The 16,861-nt window shown below is 44.3% G+C and overlaps 1 protein-coding gene across 3 annotated transcripts in view; it reads right to left on the bottom strand.

The window, feature by feature from the left end:
* Positions 1–64: 64 nt before the first annotated feature.
* Positions 65–16,861, bottom strand: part of LOC125765283 (protein crumbs) — a 32,846-nt gene continuing 16,049 nt past the window's right edge. Inside the window, exons 2-11 of one of the 3 annotated variants that reach the window (XM_049430232.1) lie at positions 15,151–15,291; positions 8,559–9,767; positions 8,101–8,307; positions 7,118–7,812; positions 4,912–7,046; positions 3,345–4,492; positions 3,154–3,278; positions 2,846–3,090; positions 2,599–2,770; positions 65–1,691 (exon numbers count right to left, since the gene is read on the bottom strand). In XM_049430232.1, the coding sequence (XP_049286189.1) occupies positions 1,461–1,691; positions 2,599–2,770; positions 2,846–3,090; positions 3,154–3,278; positions 3,345–4,492; positions 4,912–7,046; positions 7,118–7,812; positions 8,101–8,307; positions 8,559–9,767; positions 15,151–15,291 (6,308 nt within the window). In that variant the 3' untranslated portion in view covers positions 65–1,460. The other 2 variants (XM_049430234.1, XM_049430235.1) reach the window with 2 other exon arrangements.

Raw genomic sequence — 16,861 nt, 5'->3', positions numbered from 1 at the left:
TCTATCCGAAAGGTAATGTTCCCTTAATAGTTTCTTTCGTTAAGCCATTCGGACACTTAAGAGATTTGTTATTCACCACCGATCGATCGAAATTTATTACGCAAGTTTATCGCTCTGGCTATTTATTCTTTTATCTTACTGGCTATCTAGGTGCCGCGTGGTTTTTTCAGTAACTTTCTAGATCATTTCCGTCGGTTTGCTATGAACACTGTTGTTTTGCATAAAATTATGAACTGCTACAGTGCTCGCTAGTTTACAAAATATTCGGCCAATGGCCGTTAGATAATTTTTCACTTTCTTCACGTTTTCTTACTGCGCTATTGCCCCTTCTTAATGAGTTTATTAAAAGCGAATCATGTCTTCAATACGAAAAACTGTTTAAGTTTGTTTAGTTTTAATTTACTTTTGTAACTCAACCTTTATAGATTTTTGCTTTCGATTGTTAAGATTTTAAGCACTGCTTAACTGTGCCGTGTGTCCAACACTCCGTTGCTTTTACTGCACTTTCAACCATGTAGGATGCCTTTTGGTCACAAACATGTAAATAAAAAAAACGCTACACTATCTAAGCAGTTAAAAAATTAACACTAATTCTACCTGCACGGAAAACTTGGTCCTGAGCGTTGGAGTGGTGAGGATATCAAAGCATGGAGCACACTGATGTTAATCTTGAAGGCACATTCGTATTTTTCCGGCCTACAATGTTTGATCTTTTTAGAATGAAACCGAAAAGTGATCGAAAACAATAGGCAGTCAGCTGATTGTCCTTTGATTCAGTCAATATCTTTCAATTATTTAAGTATTACGCCAGGGGTATTCCAGCTTGCGTGTGTGTTCCATTCTAGGTAATGATTACTCGCAATGCTCCATGCCGTTAAGCTTATCTATCGCACCCAAGGGCAGAGGAAAATCAATTGTTTGTCGCTGGGTCAAAGCGAATGACCCGATCTTGATGGATATCACATTGTTACACAGTTACTATCAGACGCTACAGTTTAAAACGAAAAACATGCATTAAAATTTATAAAAGCATTAGCAAAGCACCGTGCGCTCCTGGGGCGATCGTGTACCTGTTGGTCGCATTCGTTTTGCCTAATGGAACGTTTCTCAATCAGCTATATCTCGATCCTTATACTAACTTTTTACAATTCGAAACCCTTGTGCAGGGATTCCTTATGAGGGAGTTGAGTGTATTTCCTTCCCAATAGACCTACACATTAACACTAACAGAGGGATTTTGGGGGAGAGTTTGCCAAACGAGACGAGAGACGACAACAAGGATAGAGAATGTCTCCACTGCTGGTCGCCCTGAGGAGTACAAGTCTGGCGACAACTGACAATGACATTGTATTGGACGGAACAAAAAAACATTGCTGGAGGTAGGGACACAGAAGAGAGAGTAAATGTAACAAAACTAACATATAAAAAGACGCTACAGTTAACAGAGACCTACACCCGCACTATATCAGTCGCTCCTCGGGCGGTGGTTTAAGCACGTTGTCCATTTCCAGTCTTGGGTTACAGTACTCCTGCGCACTTGGGCTGTAGGTACCACGGGTTGCACGCTTATTGCGTGCCATCACCAGGAACGTGCCGATCAAGGCGCCGGCAATTGCAAGGATGCCGATCACCACTGGCACAACGATGATGGCGATATCTGCACCAGTTGCTTCTTCCGCTTCCAGTGTCGCCTGCAAGTGGAAAGGATTATGGAAAAGAAAGGATACCATTATCGGATGTGTAGAGCTTAGGTGGCGCTAAATCATGCTATACAATTAGGAAAGATTACTTTAAAAGAAGCAGACAGTTAAAGGCATGCGATGAAGATGTTTTTGGATGAACAAACACTAAACATAACAGGCAGACGTAAAACCTTCAAAATGGTTCATTTTTGTTAGATGAATTAAAGATTATGATGATCAACGGACGATCAGACCAGATTTGAATCCGTTAACTGAGGTCTGTTAAGTGTTTTTGTTAGATTATGTTAAACATCTACTAACAAACCAGAAATTCCTAAGAAGAAGATATTAATCAACGATTTGTGTTAGAAAATGAACACTATAAAAGTTAGGTTAGTTGTGTTAGAATCGATTCTACCATTAATAAAACGTAAGTGAGACTAGTTAGTATAAGGGAAGCATAAAAGAACAAAATAAAACCGTAACAAAAAAGCCATGTACAGAGAATGGCGTCGATCTTCGTTAAGTGCTACCGATTGTTCGTATGTTAGCATTGGCCCAAAACGAATTGTTCAAATCTCGGCCAATGGTGCGTAAAGAGTTGATTAGAGTAAGAATAGAACACTCCCCACAAAGTTATGCACATAGTAGTAAACCGTGTCCAGATAGCTGATTTCATTCGAACTGTTATCGGCCTAATGTGATCCGGTCGATGAAGGAAAGAGATGAGAAAGAAGAGAATAGTGGTTGATGAGCAAAGCGATACTGAAGCGCGATCTCGATCGAAACGAGCGATCGGGTGTGATCGCCTGAACGGAAAGCTGTTTAATGAAGGGGATTGCGTTAATCTTGGCACGCGGTGTTATTGCACCGTAAAGGTGAACACACACACTTTATCGCAACAATCATTGCATACCTGCTCAGAACAGTTGACGCCTGTGAAGCCACCGCTACAGTTGCAGTAGTACCTTCGCTCTCTATCACAATCCTCCACACAGATGCCGCCATTCAGACAGACGTTCGGATTCACCTGGCACGGATCCGACTGGGCGCAATCCTTCCCGCACATACCTTCCACACAGTGACACCTAAGATGGGGACGAAAAAAAGGATAACCTTGAGTACAGAATCGAAATTGTCTGTTTCGTAAATTAAACCCATACCTGAAGGAACCTTCCGTATTGATACAGTGACCACGGCCCCCACAGCTGATCCTTTCCTGCAGACATTCGTTAATATCGTGCTCGCAGTTTTTCCCATCAAACCCAGTCCCGGTGCAGTTGCAACGATACTCATTGATGAAGTCAATGCATTGACCACCGTTCAGACAGGGTGCCGATTCACACTCGTTCAGCTCCGTTTCACAGTACATTCCAACATACCCCGGCAAACAGTTGCACATTGGAATCTGGAAAGATTTAGTACCCTCTTACAGTATGTCGAGCTTTTTATGGAGTTTCCTAACTCTTACCATTGCTTCTGTATCGCAGAGGCCACCATTCTGACATGGTTCTATATGGCAGAACGGTATATCGCAGAGCGGTCCAGCGAAACCAGCACCACACGTGCAGGTAAAGTTGTTTCCGGTAGTCATATCTAAGGAACATGATGGGCAATGTTGGGTTAATAAAGGGACTTTACCTTCGAAGAAACTTTACTTACTGTATCCATCGACACAACGGGAACCATTGCGGCAGGGCATATTCTCGCACGTCACCAGACGGAACACATCGCACTGTGGTCCGGCATATTCCTCCGTACAGGTACAGGAGAATCCTGCCAACAGATCCTTACACACGCCACCATTGTGACATGGGTTTGACGCACACTCATCGATCTCGATCTCGCACAGCTGACCCTCGTAACCCTCCAAACATTGGCAGGTGAAGCTGGCCACACCATCGATGCAGCTCGCCCCATTCATACAGTTTGCCGACAGGCACTCGTCAATGTTTTGTGAGCAATCGTCACTTTCGTATCCAGCCGGACACTCACAAGCGTACTGCTCCGATGGGTTACTACAAATGCCTCCATTTTTGCACGACTGTTGAAAGCACAGAATGCATCCCTGTTCTGGCTGGCTAGAGTTAAGCGTAAAGTGTGCCTCGGTAAGGTTGAACGTGTCCGGGTAGATGAGTTCGTGCGGGAAGTACGGCAACAGGAAGCCACCGACACGCGTCTCCCCGAGACATCCCTTAAACGACGAACCCTTGTCAATGCCACCGCTTACAACGGAGTTGTTCTCGATGTGTGCCATCTCGGGCATCCCACCGAGATATATCTGCTGCCGGCCGGAGAACAGATGGCGGAAGGCGAAGTAGTCAATGTCGGCCGTCAAGCTTGGCTGTGGATCGATGGTAGTTTCCCAACCCTTCCAGCCTGCCTCCAGTTTGCCACCCTGGCTGACCTTCACGAGCAGTGTGTGCCAATCGTAGCTATCATCTTCCCCTGCCAGTTCGCGTTCGAACCGATGTGTTTCGGGTAGATCGCCGGACAATAGCCACGAGATAGTTACCAGCTGACGGATGGTCGATATCTCAAAGTACATATCACCGTCGTGCACGTACAGAAGGGTGCCACCGAATTTAGTGCGGTACGAAATTTCGATCGTGTCCATGGTGGTATCCTTTCGGTCCGCATCGTTAAACGTGTAAACGAGCGGTTCCTTGTCATCGTGGAACGTCATGTTGGAGATACATTCGTAGCCTGCATCCAAGTTCTGGCAGGTAGCATCCATTGGACACTTTTGCAACTCGCAGAATTGAATGTCCTGACAGTATTTGCCCTTGTAACCCCGGGGACATGTACATCTGTAAAAGGCAAAACAGGGAGAATATCATTAGAGCTCAGATATATCGAAAAGGGTGAAAAAGAAAGGTTGGCGAGAATGACGTTCTAGACTAGCATACAAATTTATCCGGGGAAATCTTAAACGGGGTGTCGATCGATTTACCTAGCTATTGTTAACTCATTCCAGATTCTTTTCATTTCCGCTAACGATTCCACCAAGCTTAACCATTTGCATCGACTGTCCTGACAGTCGAGCGAATGTAAGTAGATACCGAAAGCATGTTAATGTTGAATCAAATAGAAAAAAATGCCACTTGCTTATTAATATGTATGGACTTGATCTATATAGGAAATTGATCTACATTCTTCCAAGCTAAGTGGTCCAACAGTGAATGGTTCTAAACCGATTGTGTAAAGAATGGAATGCACTTGTTCTTACATGAAATCGTTCCAGGTGTTCTCGCAGTACGCTTCGTGATAGCAGGGTTGACTTCGGCACAGATCATCCGACACGATACCCTCCAACACCGAGTTCCGATCGATGGTAACCTGTCCGAATGGTGCGGGCAGTTCGAGACCCTCCGTTTCGTTACCGAGCGGATACAGCTCGACGATCATTGCGTGTGATCCATTCGACACCTGCACGTCCTGGATGATGCCCTTGAAGTATTGCTTCTCCGATTCGTCCTTGTACAGGCTGTTGATGGTGTCTGCGTTTGGTGGTGGTCCTCCGAGATACAGTACCTGTGCGTTCAGCTGACCCGAGGTGGAGAGCGTTTTGCGGAAGTATTCCGTTCCGTTGAGCTTCACTTGTATAAGCGTCGAGTTGCGGATAACCTCGATCAGGTGTAGATAGCCGTTGTCGAGCTTATTGCCACCGACCGTATAACCTTCCGGTGTGTCGTTGAAGATCATCCGCACCAACAGTTCACCCTTGGACAGAAAGGCGGCCACGTACGAATCATCGCTCGGTGATTGATTGGTGTTGATGAGTTGATTGTCCGGATCGGAACCAAGGTAAAACACCTGACCGGAGGGTTTGCGCGTACGGATAAACATCGAGATGTCCAGCACGGAGCGAATTGCCCGCCTGGCAACGTCGCTCACCGTCACCTTGACGGCGGAGTTGGTAGTATTTTCGTGACCGAAGGTGGCCGCTGTGATGTTGTACTTGCACGTGTGTCCCAGATGTGGTCGCTGGCAACTGCACGAGAACGTATGCCACAGATCAGTACAGTGACCGTTCGAGTGACACGGATTCGGATCACACTGAGGTGTTCGAGGGCATCCGGTGTCTATGTTGTGGAGTGTGGTAAACTCCTGCTCCTGTCCCGGTAACACCCACTGGCCATTGATAACGACATCTTCCATGCAACCCACGAAGCTTGAAACAGCTCGTGCGATGTGTTTTAGATAGGGTTGTGCTAGTGAAGGGATCGTGCCACCGAGGTATGTGATCGGGAAGGACGTATTGCTCCCGTTGGTGCCTTCGTATGAGTTGATCGGATAGATTGTCTGTTCATCGTTTGCCGACAGTACCAAATGGGACGAGTTGATCGCTACGAACACCTTCTGCCATTTACTGTTGTTCAATTCCGATCCTATAAACACACCGTCCCAACGATTTAATAGTGCGGAGTGTAAATTCAACCGCCCATTGTTGAGCACTAGAATGTACGAGGTGGCACCGTTACCGAACGCAAGTATCCCATTTGGTAGCGTTGTCTTAAAGCGCAGCTGAATGTCGTATCCTTCGTCACGAGTAGTATTCACCACGAGTAAACTGCTGGCGACTAGTGACATGGTCGTTACCGTGTCACACGTCTTACCCTGGAACCCTTGATGGCAGGAGCAGTTAAATTTATGCTGTGTTTCATTCTCCAGATACGGCACACAGGTTCCACCGTTCAGGCACGGTTCCTTCACGCAACCCGTCAGCTGTACCGAACAATTCTTGCCTCCCCACAGTCCATCGCAATCGCAGATGTAGTTGTTACGACCATCCATACACGTACCATGAACGCACGGCCTATACTTAAGACACTCATCGATGTCCGTTTCGCAGTGTGATCCCTCGAAGCCAGGATCACACTCGCACGTATAATTACCAACACCATCGACGCAGCCTCCATTCTTGCACGGATTGCTCTCGCACTCGTTGATGTTTGTCTCGCAGTTCGTTCCCATCGTACCGGGCACACAGATACATTCGTAACCGGCCGCGATCGAGTAGGAAAATGGTTGTGCAAAGTGCACCGGTAGACCCTTGGCAATCGGTAGCGGTTGATAAAGGCTGTAGTTGGAGCGCTGCAGACATGTGCCTCCGTACAGACAGGGTACACTTTCGCACTCGTCAATATCTTCCTCACAGTTCTTCCCCGTATATCCCGGGAAGCAGTTGCACTGATAGTCGTTGATCTTGTCCACACATTCGGCCCCGTTGGTGCACGGATTCGATTCACATTCGTTGATGTTCGTTTGGCAGTAAATGCCGGAGTACCCGGTAGCATTACAGTCGCACTGGAATCCGCCCAACTGATCGATGCACCGTCCTCCGTTCTGACATGGTTGACTCTGCAAAGAAGAAGGAAGATATTTTTTTATTATTTATGCTACAACTCCTTCGAAAACGTCTCAATTCTTACCTCACAGTCGTCAATATCGATCTCACACAACCGTCCCGTCATACCTGGGACACACATGCAGGTAAAGTTGGCAACCTGATCCACGCAACTCGAACCCTTTGAGCATGGATTGCTTTCACACTCATCGATGTCCACACTACAGTCCTTGCCCGTATATCCAGCCGGGCAGATACACTCGTAATCGTTCTGCTTATTCTGGCACTCGGCGTTGTTCTTACACGGATGGCTTAAGCATTCGTCCACGTCAAGATCACAGTTCAGTCCAGTATATCCCGGCGTACAGAAGCATCGGAAGGAACCGGGCGTGTTCTGACAGATGCCGTTCCCACAGATTCCATCCTTCTTGCACTCGTCGATATCGTTCTCGCACCGCTTTCCTTCAAACCCTGACGTACATTTACATGCGTAACTTTGACCCTGCAGATAGCAGGAACCATTGTGCAGACACGGCGAAGATGCACACGGATTGTCACAGTTCATGTTTTCCGGACACTGGCACTTGCCACCAATGCATCGGTACGGTTCGGCACAGTTCGATGGATTGCAAAGGTTGTTGCCGATCGTCTGCTCACAGCGAGCGCCCTCGTAACCTGGTTGACAGAGACAGGTGGATCCGTTCGGTGCACAGCTACCACCGTTAAGACAATTACATTCGTCGGAGTACGGTAGAGCAATGGGCGATTCACAGCGAGTTCCTGGTGCACGAAGAGAAGAGATATTAGAACAATGATTTTGAAGCCTTAAAAGTAAGCTTAGCTGTTGGAATTCGATGAGGAATTTAACATCAATATGGCTACTAAATCAAACTTAGAAAGTGTTTATATGAAACACTAATTATTTCATATCATAGCAGCAATATTGATGATTACTTCCCTTCACAACCAACAGGACAGTTTTCTGTGCTTGAGTGCTATAATAAGTGCATCAGTAAACATATGTGCCTATAGCAAAAAAACGATAAAAAATACTCATAATTAGCCAACCTGTGTATCCGCTAGCACAAATACAGGTTAAATTTTGACCGTAGCCGGCAGTTCCGGCCGGGACGCAGGTGGCGCCATTGTAGCAATAGCTAGCGCATGCATTAGTGAGGGCCTGGGATTTCTGTGCACTTGTGCCGGCGGCATTGACGTTGGTCGCGATCGTAACGGCGTCGGCAGTGACTTGCTCTACACAAAGCCCTACCATGCCTACAATGGGAGCGGAAAGAACGAAGAGCAAAGGAAGAAGAAAGGGTTGGCCAATGGAAAAGAAAGTGTTGTTGGTAAATTTGGAATTTTGAATTGTGTTTATCGAACTAAGATGAGGTGTCGGTGAACTACTACCGTTCAATGTACGATGGATGACTACTATGTACAGGCGGTGCTTTGTGATGGTGATCTTTCCGACATTGGAGCAGTCGGTTTACGGTGTTGAAATGAACTACTTCTAAACGTCCTACCTGTAGTACCCGGTTTGCAAACGCAGCGTCCAGCAACGCACTCGGAATCTGCTGGACACTGTCCACAGCCTGGTTCCAGCTCACAAAGCGCTCCGTTGTAGCCCGGAATACAGCGACATTCGAATCCTTCCCGTGTATCTATGCAGGTGCCACCATTTTGACACGGTTGCGATTTGCATTCGTTCACACTCATCTGACATTTGGGCCCGGTAAACCCGGACGGACAGTCGCACAGGAACGATCCGTACGTATCGAAGCAGGTGCCTCCGTTCTGGCACGGGTTTGTTAGACATTCGTCGATATTGTTCTGACAAAGGGTACCTCCATAGCCCGTACCTTTGCAGTCACAGGTGAATGCATCCACACCGTCGATGCAGCGACCCCCATTCAGACAGACGTTCGATTTACAGTCATCCCAGTTGACCTCGCAACGCATCCCGATGAAACCCTTCAAACAGTCACACTCGACATTGTTCGTACCGGGTGCTACTTTGCAGGTTCCATTGTTAGCGCATGGGTTCTTCTCACACAGCGGATGTACGCTAAGTTCCGTCTCGCAAACAGCGCCCGTATAGCCCGGCGCACACGTGCACCGATATTCTCCCTTAATGTCCTCGTTACACGTACCACCATGCTGACACGGGTACGAAAGGCACGGCGGACCCATGTCGATCTCACAGTTCTTACCCTTGAACCGGGCCGTACAGTGACATTCGTACGAATCCGATCGCGAGATACACGTCCCATGCTGCATGCACGGATCGTGCGAACAATAGTCAACCGGGATGCCCTCGAGCACATCGTGATCCGAGCACGGTCCAGCGGCCAACGGGCATGGTCCGAATACTACCGCCTCCGCGTTCATAGCGCTCGAATTAAACACCAAACCGGGACCGTGCAGCAGACAGCCCGCATACTGCTTGCCGAGTATCAGGACCGCTGCTTCGTTTTTGATCTCCTGATCGAGAATCAGCTGCGCGTTGTAGCTTTGGTTGGCGATCGCAGTCGACTGTTTGTCGATCACGCAGTACAGCGTACCGGCCTGGTAGATGAACTCGAGCGTGTGCCATTTGTTGTCCAGCAGTCGACCGGTCACGCGGGCCTCGATCGGTTGCTGTGCCGGTGTTGATAGCACGATGGACACCCAGTCCGGCAGGACGGACACCAGTAGGGCATGACCTGAATAGCGTTGGGAGAGAATTTCTCCACCTGTAAAATACGATACGAAGCGAACGGTGATTATTGGTGGTTCGTTGTGTTTGATCTATGATCTACAAAGCTGGATAAATGGGATGCAACAGACCGGAGACGCAGTAGAGGAATGTACGACGATGGCTGTTTTGACGATGGTATTGTATGGAAATCAGGAAACGGTCTTGCTACCTAGCTGACCCATAAAATAGCCATACTGTTTACAGGCGAAAAGATTATCCTTCGAAAACAAAAACCGAAACGTTGATCGTTACGGAACGGTTACTTTCGCCATAAGGCACATTTGCGTTTAAACATTGCGATGGTGGGTGACTCCCACATTTGAATACATTTTGTCTAGTGAAACTAGATCACAGTATGAGCAACCTTACTGGATTGGGTTGGCTTAACAATCATGTCCTTAATGCTGTTGCGAAAGTTACAGGTATCATAGGAATTTTGCTCAAGTCTCCCACTAAAAAAGAGCAACGAACCTGAAAGTCACAAAAAGGTGTAATTGGATCGCGTTCTGATTGGAATGTAGTTTATCTTTAAACCAGGTTGTTACCTGGTAAATATCTGAAGTATGTGAGAGCAATTTAAACATTTTCTATGAAATTAGTTGCTTAAATTTTAAAAATATTTTAAACCGAGCTTAAACTATTATAGTGGTTCAGCCGTTATATGAAAAACACGTTTTGCGGGGAATTTTCTTCCATGAAATTAATATATTTATCCATTCCTAATATAAAACAATACTCAACTGATACAATTTAAAAAAAACTTGATCGTTGTAATGTTTTTAATGGGTTTGTTTCGTCCTCTATTGCAGAATCGCAAGAAAGCATCAGTAACGCTATAAGTTCTTTGGTGTATAGGTCATCCATGTTCTCTGTTAGAAGATCTTCGATGTTAGTTTTTAAAATTCCCAATGTATTTGCTAACGTCACACGATCATCTACAGTTGATTCTTTGGTGGCTTTATTTTGTACTGCTTCTGAACATTCCATATCAGATCATAGTCGTTTGTGCCTTTGTTGGGTTAAGTTGTTAATTTTGAGGCTAAGAATTATATTTCTACTACAGCTGTTGCTAAAATTTTGTTTAATTGGTTTTATTGTGGTATCATACTTGAACTATTTTACCGGAAGCAATTATTACCATCCCATTGACACTGACACAGTTTCTGACAGCAGCCCAATTTGTCACCCACAACGATTGCAACGCTCCGGAAAAAGGAACTACGGTACAGCGAGAAAACGAATGTGTTCGCCACCGAATGAGTTGAGTCAGGAGCACCACAAACACACATAAACCCAATTTTCACCAAACGGCAGGCCTGACCGAGCACAGTCAGCGTTTGTCGGTCGCTGCCTGTTGTCACTGTCGGTTATTTGTCGGTTTTAATGAACCGTTGTAAGCACTCGGTCATATGCATGTCCGCTTGTCGATGAGACGGATGTTGGTGGGAAAGAAAAATGCCAGTAGAGCAACCTTTCTAACGGAAGACCGGCAAAACATCTCGAAATAGCTACGTCATGGCTTTTACGGTCTCCCGTAACTTAAATTGTCACCTATGTTTAACTTCACACCTCGTCAACTGTTTCGTCCATGCAGTGGGGAATTGAAGTTTTGCTAACGGGGTTTTCGGAACAAAACAACAAATAACTGCATCAGAAATGGACGCTTGTGCCGGTTCCAGGACGGGAACTGGAACTAGATTACTGCCGGCGGACAGCTCGATGAAGCAATAAAGAACTTTCCACGCTGCTCGCGAACCGGGAACAGGGTCAATGGGCAATAGTACCGGAACGGGAAGCTCTGTCAACACACGTGTGTACGTGTGTGATCGTAAACGATCGCGATGTAGAGGCGGCTCTAATTTACGCCACCGTCACCATTTGGCTACTCTCGAAATTTACTTAAGCGCGACACTGCACAAGAACCCACTTCCTTATGACACAAATGTTCCCTTTTCCGTATGGCCTATTTCGTGAAACAGGGCTTGCAAGCGAACGAAATAAAACACATGCGCTGACTCGGATAGTTCCGACCGAAAATCCGGTTTCTGCTTACAAGCAAACGGTGCGAACGCCTTCAAACGTGGGATCAAAGATTATAAGGGAGGGTTTTTCTTAAGGTTGCATGCCAACCGATGACTCAACCACTAGACAAACGCTGACACAGAACCAACGCAATGAGCTCTCGGTTGCAGTGCGTGTCTGCTTGTGTGTGCGGTCGTTCGAGATATCGCTTGTTTTTAGCATAAATTGGAAAATAAAAATCTAGCATACGAAAAAGAAAACAAGCAACAAAAAACGAAATTACAATGTAGTTTGTGCATGCGCTGACTACTTTTTTTTCTTGCGATATGCACATGCGCTTTTGGAGGTACTAATTTCATTCCTGTGCCACACATTACATTGGCAACACACAATCGCGTGTACGGCGCAACTTAAACACCACCTTTTCGATGCAGTTGTGCAGCATTTGGTTGCATGTGGGGTTTCGTACATGGTATGAAGCGAACTGGTAAACCAAACATGGCCGCATGACTCAACAGTTTGATGTTTTTTGGGCAAAATATGTCTACAGTTTGAATGTGGGAACTTTTGGGATGGATGAAGAATTAATGTTTACACATAATAATCAGCACCTAATGTAGGTTTGATAAATAATAAAAAAGATCTCTGAATATTCAAATAAATAATTAAGATATGTGGTTCTTTATTTATTCTGACATACGTTTGAATTTTATCTTTAAACGTTTCAAAACTTCTACTAAATTTATTGTAAATTAAGGGTTCAAGTGGTAAAATTGAAGGGCAAGACTATGTCCAGGCACTTCTGGATTAAACTTCCTTTTTCTGGGACTTCTGCAAATTTAAATGGATTTGTTTTAAATATTTTAAATATATTCAGATATGGAGTTTCTTTGAAGGTTAGGATGGTTTTGAGAAATTATTGGAAGAATCACTACAGCGAGATCCGAAGTGGGAAATATGAAGATTTGAAGTCGACGAATTCGTGATCTCTATTGAATGAATCGAATGCTCTTAACCAGGTATCATTCTGACCAAAACCCGAACTTGGAATTGGGATAAAGATGGGAGACTTGTCGCGAAATCGATTAGAGGGAACATACAGGAGTAAGGACGAAGGAAGAGAAGGAACAAAACTAACGAAGGAAATTAAAATTTCTTAACCGAACCACCGAAAACTTCGAATCCTTGATTCACACGTTACGATCGAGCTTCATGCTGCATTTATTTGTGCGATACTAACCACAAATAAGTGCCTAACTAATGGCTACACGTTGATCTCCTTGTCTATAAGAAACGTGAATTTTACAAAAAAAAACTCTCATTTACTCTCCACCCAGCTTCCAGCATCTCAGTATGGGACTTCAACCAATGAAAAGTACAAGATATTAAACTTTTCTCGTGTAGCTTGTAACTTTACACACCGCTGTACGCTATATGATTAGTGGCTTCGAATGGTTGAAAGAGAAATTTCGTACACCTGCTTGCGTTGTAGCTAAGAAGAAACAAAAAAGGAATCTCACCAGCACACTATACTTACAGGGCTATTGCTTTTCGATTCCCTACGCAAAACACAAAGCACCGCCACCAGTTTGGGAAGTGTTAGACTGATCGAAACACCTTGCGCTACAACGCACGAACATACGCGGGCCCGAGCCGATAAGGCAAAGACGCTTTTCCGGTCTATTAAATTTTTGTGCATTTCAACGCACAATCGTTTCATTGTTCGCTAGCAAAAGTGAAGCAAGGGCTGAGGTACACACAACTGGTGTACAATTTGTGTTCTTTTTTTATATCCTCAAACACTTCATTCGATTTTTCATTTTCAACGGTGAAACTAAACGACAGTGAAAGTGTCTATTTTCAGACATTTTTTTTTGCTTAGCGCTTTCAGAAGAGAATGAATGTTCCAATTATTTTCATCGGAATGTTCCGTCAATTGTTCGGTTTCGGCTATTTTCCCATGGGTTAGGTTTTTGGGTTGAAAGCAGGAGGTTTGGGAAAAATCGTTCAACTATCGACATATAAATCCCCCAAAAAAAGGCGAGATGCAAAAACACATTCCACACGAGCGTGATCGTGGTGTGAAGATCGTGGAAACAATAGGTTTCCCGTGTATAAAGCACACGAGGAAAGAGCTTGGTTTCAAATGCCACCCGTTACTATACCCATTGTAGGAGATTTATGGTTATTGTAATGAATTTATGAGAATCTACTTGAAGAAATTGATTGCCGGATCCTACATATCGTACTCCTTTATAGCTGTGAAACCAGATAAGATGTACTTCTGCTGGTATTATTGTTTCATCCTTGAGAGGTTTAGGCTGTTGATTTTGTGTTTCAACCTTTTCCAGATTAAACTCATCAGCTTTAATAAGTGTTCGCAGTGTTAATAAGTAACAGCCCAGCGCACACTATTATTTCATCCACTTCATTCTGACGGGACCGTTGATCGCTTGAATCCATACAGTCGGAAGCAGCTTCGTGTTGTTTACCTTTTAAGGAGCTTTATTTATCCTATCGCTAAATTAAACCGCTTCATTTTTTGGATTTACTTTGCGCATAGTTTTTTATAGCAGACGATTACACTACCGTTACCGTAGCCTTTGGTAACTGCTGGTGCTGGTGCTGCTGCTGCCATGAAACGGTACGTTCCACGTGCCTCGGTGGTATTGGAATTGCATCATTCTAGTTCGCAAGTGGTTCGTAGGTCTGGCAAGGCAGCTTCCCTCTTGAACTGCCCTGTGCCCCTGTGTGTGCAGAACGATTGCGCATCAAACCTGACGATTGTCTGCAACGATCGGGTGGTCTGTTGATTTTTTTTTTGGGAGAAGGGGTTCAATTTTATTATGGTTTTTCATTATTGCACCCTCCACTGCACCGAACCATGGCTAAACCATTCGATTTTGCGGTCAGCTAGTAGGGAAGGCTGGTGTGGAGAGGGTTGATGGAGATACAGTTTTTCGATGATACTCGAAGCGTAACGAAAACATCAACTGACCGTGGATGTTTGGTGTAGCTGCTGCTTGTTCTAGCGTCGTTTTTTTGTTGCTGTGTGCAGTGATTGTGGATGGAGTAGCAGCAAAAAAAGAAGAAGGAGGAGAACGAAAGAATGTTTCACCCATGCCACCCATTTCGCGAAGAAAACCCATTCCCATGAACTTGAAAGTAGCCACACTCTAGCGTGCTACCGTTGCACAAACAAAACGTCCATCATGGGCGGTTTGGTACCAAAACCGATCTCTCAGTCGTACGTTCGCCCCCTCCAACCATGCGGTTTTTGTTGTGGAAATTGTTTGTGGAAACTAAAACCTTCAACTCGCGGACACGACCGCCTTCTGGTGGATTAATAGACTTACCTCGGCACGACTTGAAACTAATCGCCGAATAGCTCCAGAGGGTCATTGGCGTTTTTAACCTCAGGTAGGCAGATCCATTGAAGTACGCTTCCTTTTCCGTCTGTATTGCCGTCACGGTCGGTACCGAACACTGAAGGATCACTGCAAAAAAGAGAGGAAAAACGAAACATTAATTTAAAACAATCTATTTGAGATGCAATTTATTATGCAGTCAGTAGCAATAAATTAACGGAATGGGAATCGGTTTTTTCCCCTTCCCGCTTCAGGAGATACGAAATAACTATGTTTTGATAAAATCTGATAATTTTGATAGTTTTTTTTGGTTGACTTTTTGGTTGAAGAACGGCAAGGTCATGATGCTAACAGTTATATGAGTAATGCGATTTTAAGTTACTTTTTATTGAGGGAATAAAATATGTAAGAGCATGATGATGAGTACCACCTCTCATCCAGAAACAGCAAAACAGTCTTGTGAAAACGTAGAAGCTTTCACACGTATTATATCTGAATCTGATTTATCATATACAAGTGATGGGTAGAGAGGCAGATACTAAGGACATATACTTAAGGACATAAAGACTTCACTTAAGGACATATTTTTTATAGAGATAAAAGACAAATCCACATCTTCCTATAATTATTGATCCTCATATGCTATGAAATCACAATCATATCTAAAAGATGCATATATGATGATATCGAGTACATCATCATTATTCAAAGCTCCAACAAGTTGCAAACTATTAAACCTCCAAGAATTCCAGGGTTTGGGAAGAAGAGTCAAGGTTAATGACCTTATTTCGTGTATTGGGAGAAGCAAATTTATGTCAAAAATCTTGTTTTTTGAGGAACGACCTCAAGAGGTCTAGGTCTTCCATTGCTGGCTTTCCTTGACTTTGAATTATCCGTAGCGAGATAGTCACTCCTTTGCACGGGGATACCCGTTCCTGTCGTGCAGAGATCGGAGCCGCTACCACATAAAATACCGGGCTCCTCCTAGATATTTAATTTCTGGCTTGGTTTGAATGACATTGCCATCTTTACTAATTCCTGAATACATGCAGGATCCTTTGCTTTATATATTTATTAGCTAATTCGTACAGGTTTAGGAATCTGACGCTTACAAAATGTCGTCAGGTATTTTGTATCATTTATATATTTTATACTCATTTCGTATGCTTTCATATGCTTCAAACATTTACTTGTTATATGATTTTTTTTACAGCTCTAACCTCAATTTTTTAACACCACCAGCAATTCTATCGAAAAAAAGTGAAGTACCGCTACATAAATTGATGTCATGACATTGCATAAAACGATGATTACTTGACGAAGCCACTTTAGTGCTTGGAGGGTGAAGAAAAAATTGTTTCAATTCTCTATTTAAAATACTTGTCACGGTACATCGGTTCCGGATAGCAGAGATCCAGTTGAAAAATAGCACACGAATATGGAGATGGCGACAAAAACAATCTTTCAAATAGAATTGGCATGTAGGTCCATAGACACAATCACCACCAAACCACACATTGTGCAATGGAAACCTGCGGCGATAGATTAACCCATTCAGTGGCTCATCAAAATCCGCTAGAAATTCTCATGATTTTCTATCGGTTACTCCGTCTCGTTTGCGAACCCGACAAAAGTAGCTCAATTTTCCAAAATAATTTTATAATAATTAAAGAAAATTGTAATAAGTAATAAATTTATT

This window comes from Anopheles funestus, chromosome 2RL (genome assembly GCF_943734845.2).
Source record: "Anopheles funestus chromosome 2RL, idAnoFuneDA-416_04, whole genome shotgun sequence".
In the NCBI taxonomy this organism is placed as follows: Eukaryota; Metazoa; Arthropoda; class Insecta; order Diptera; family Culicidae; genus Anopheles; species Anopheles funestus.
This window is presented reverse-complemented; position numbering and strand designations above follow the sequence as displayed.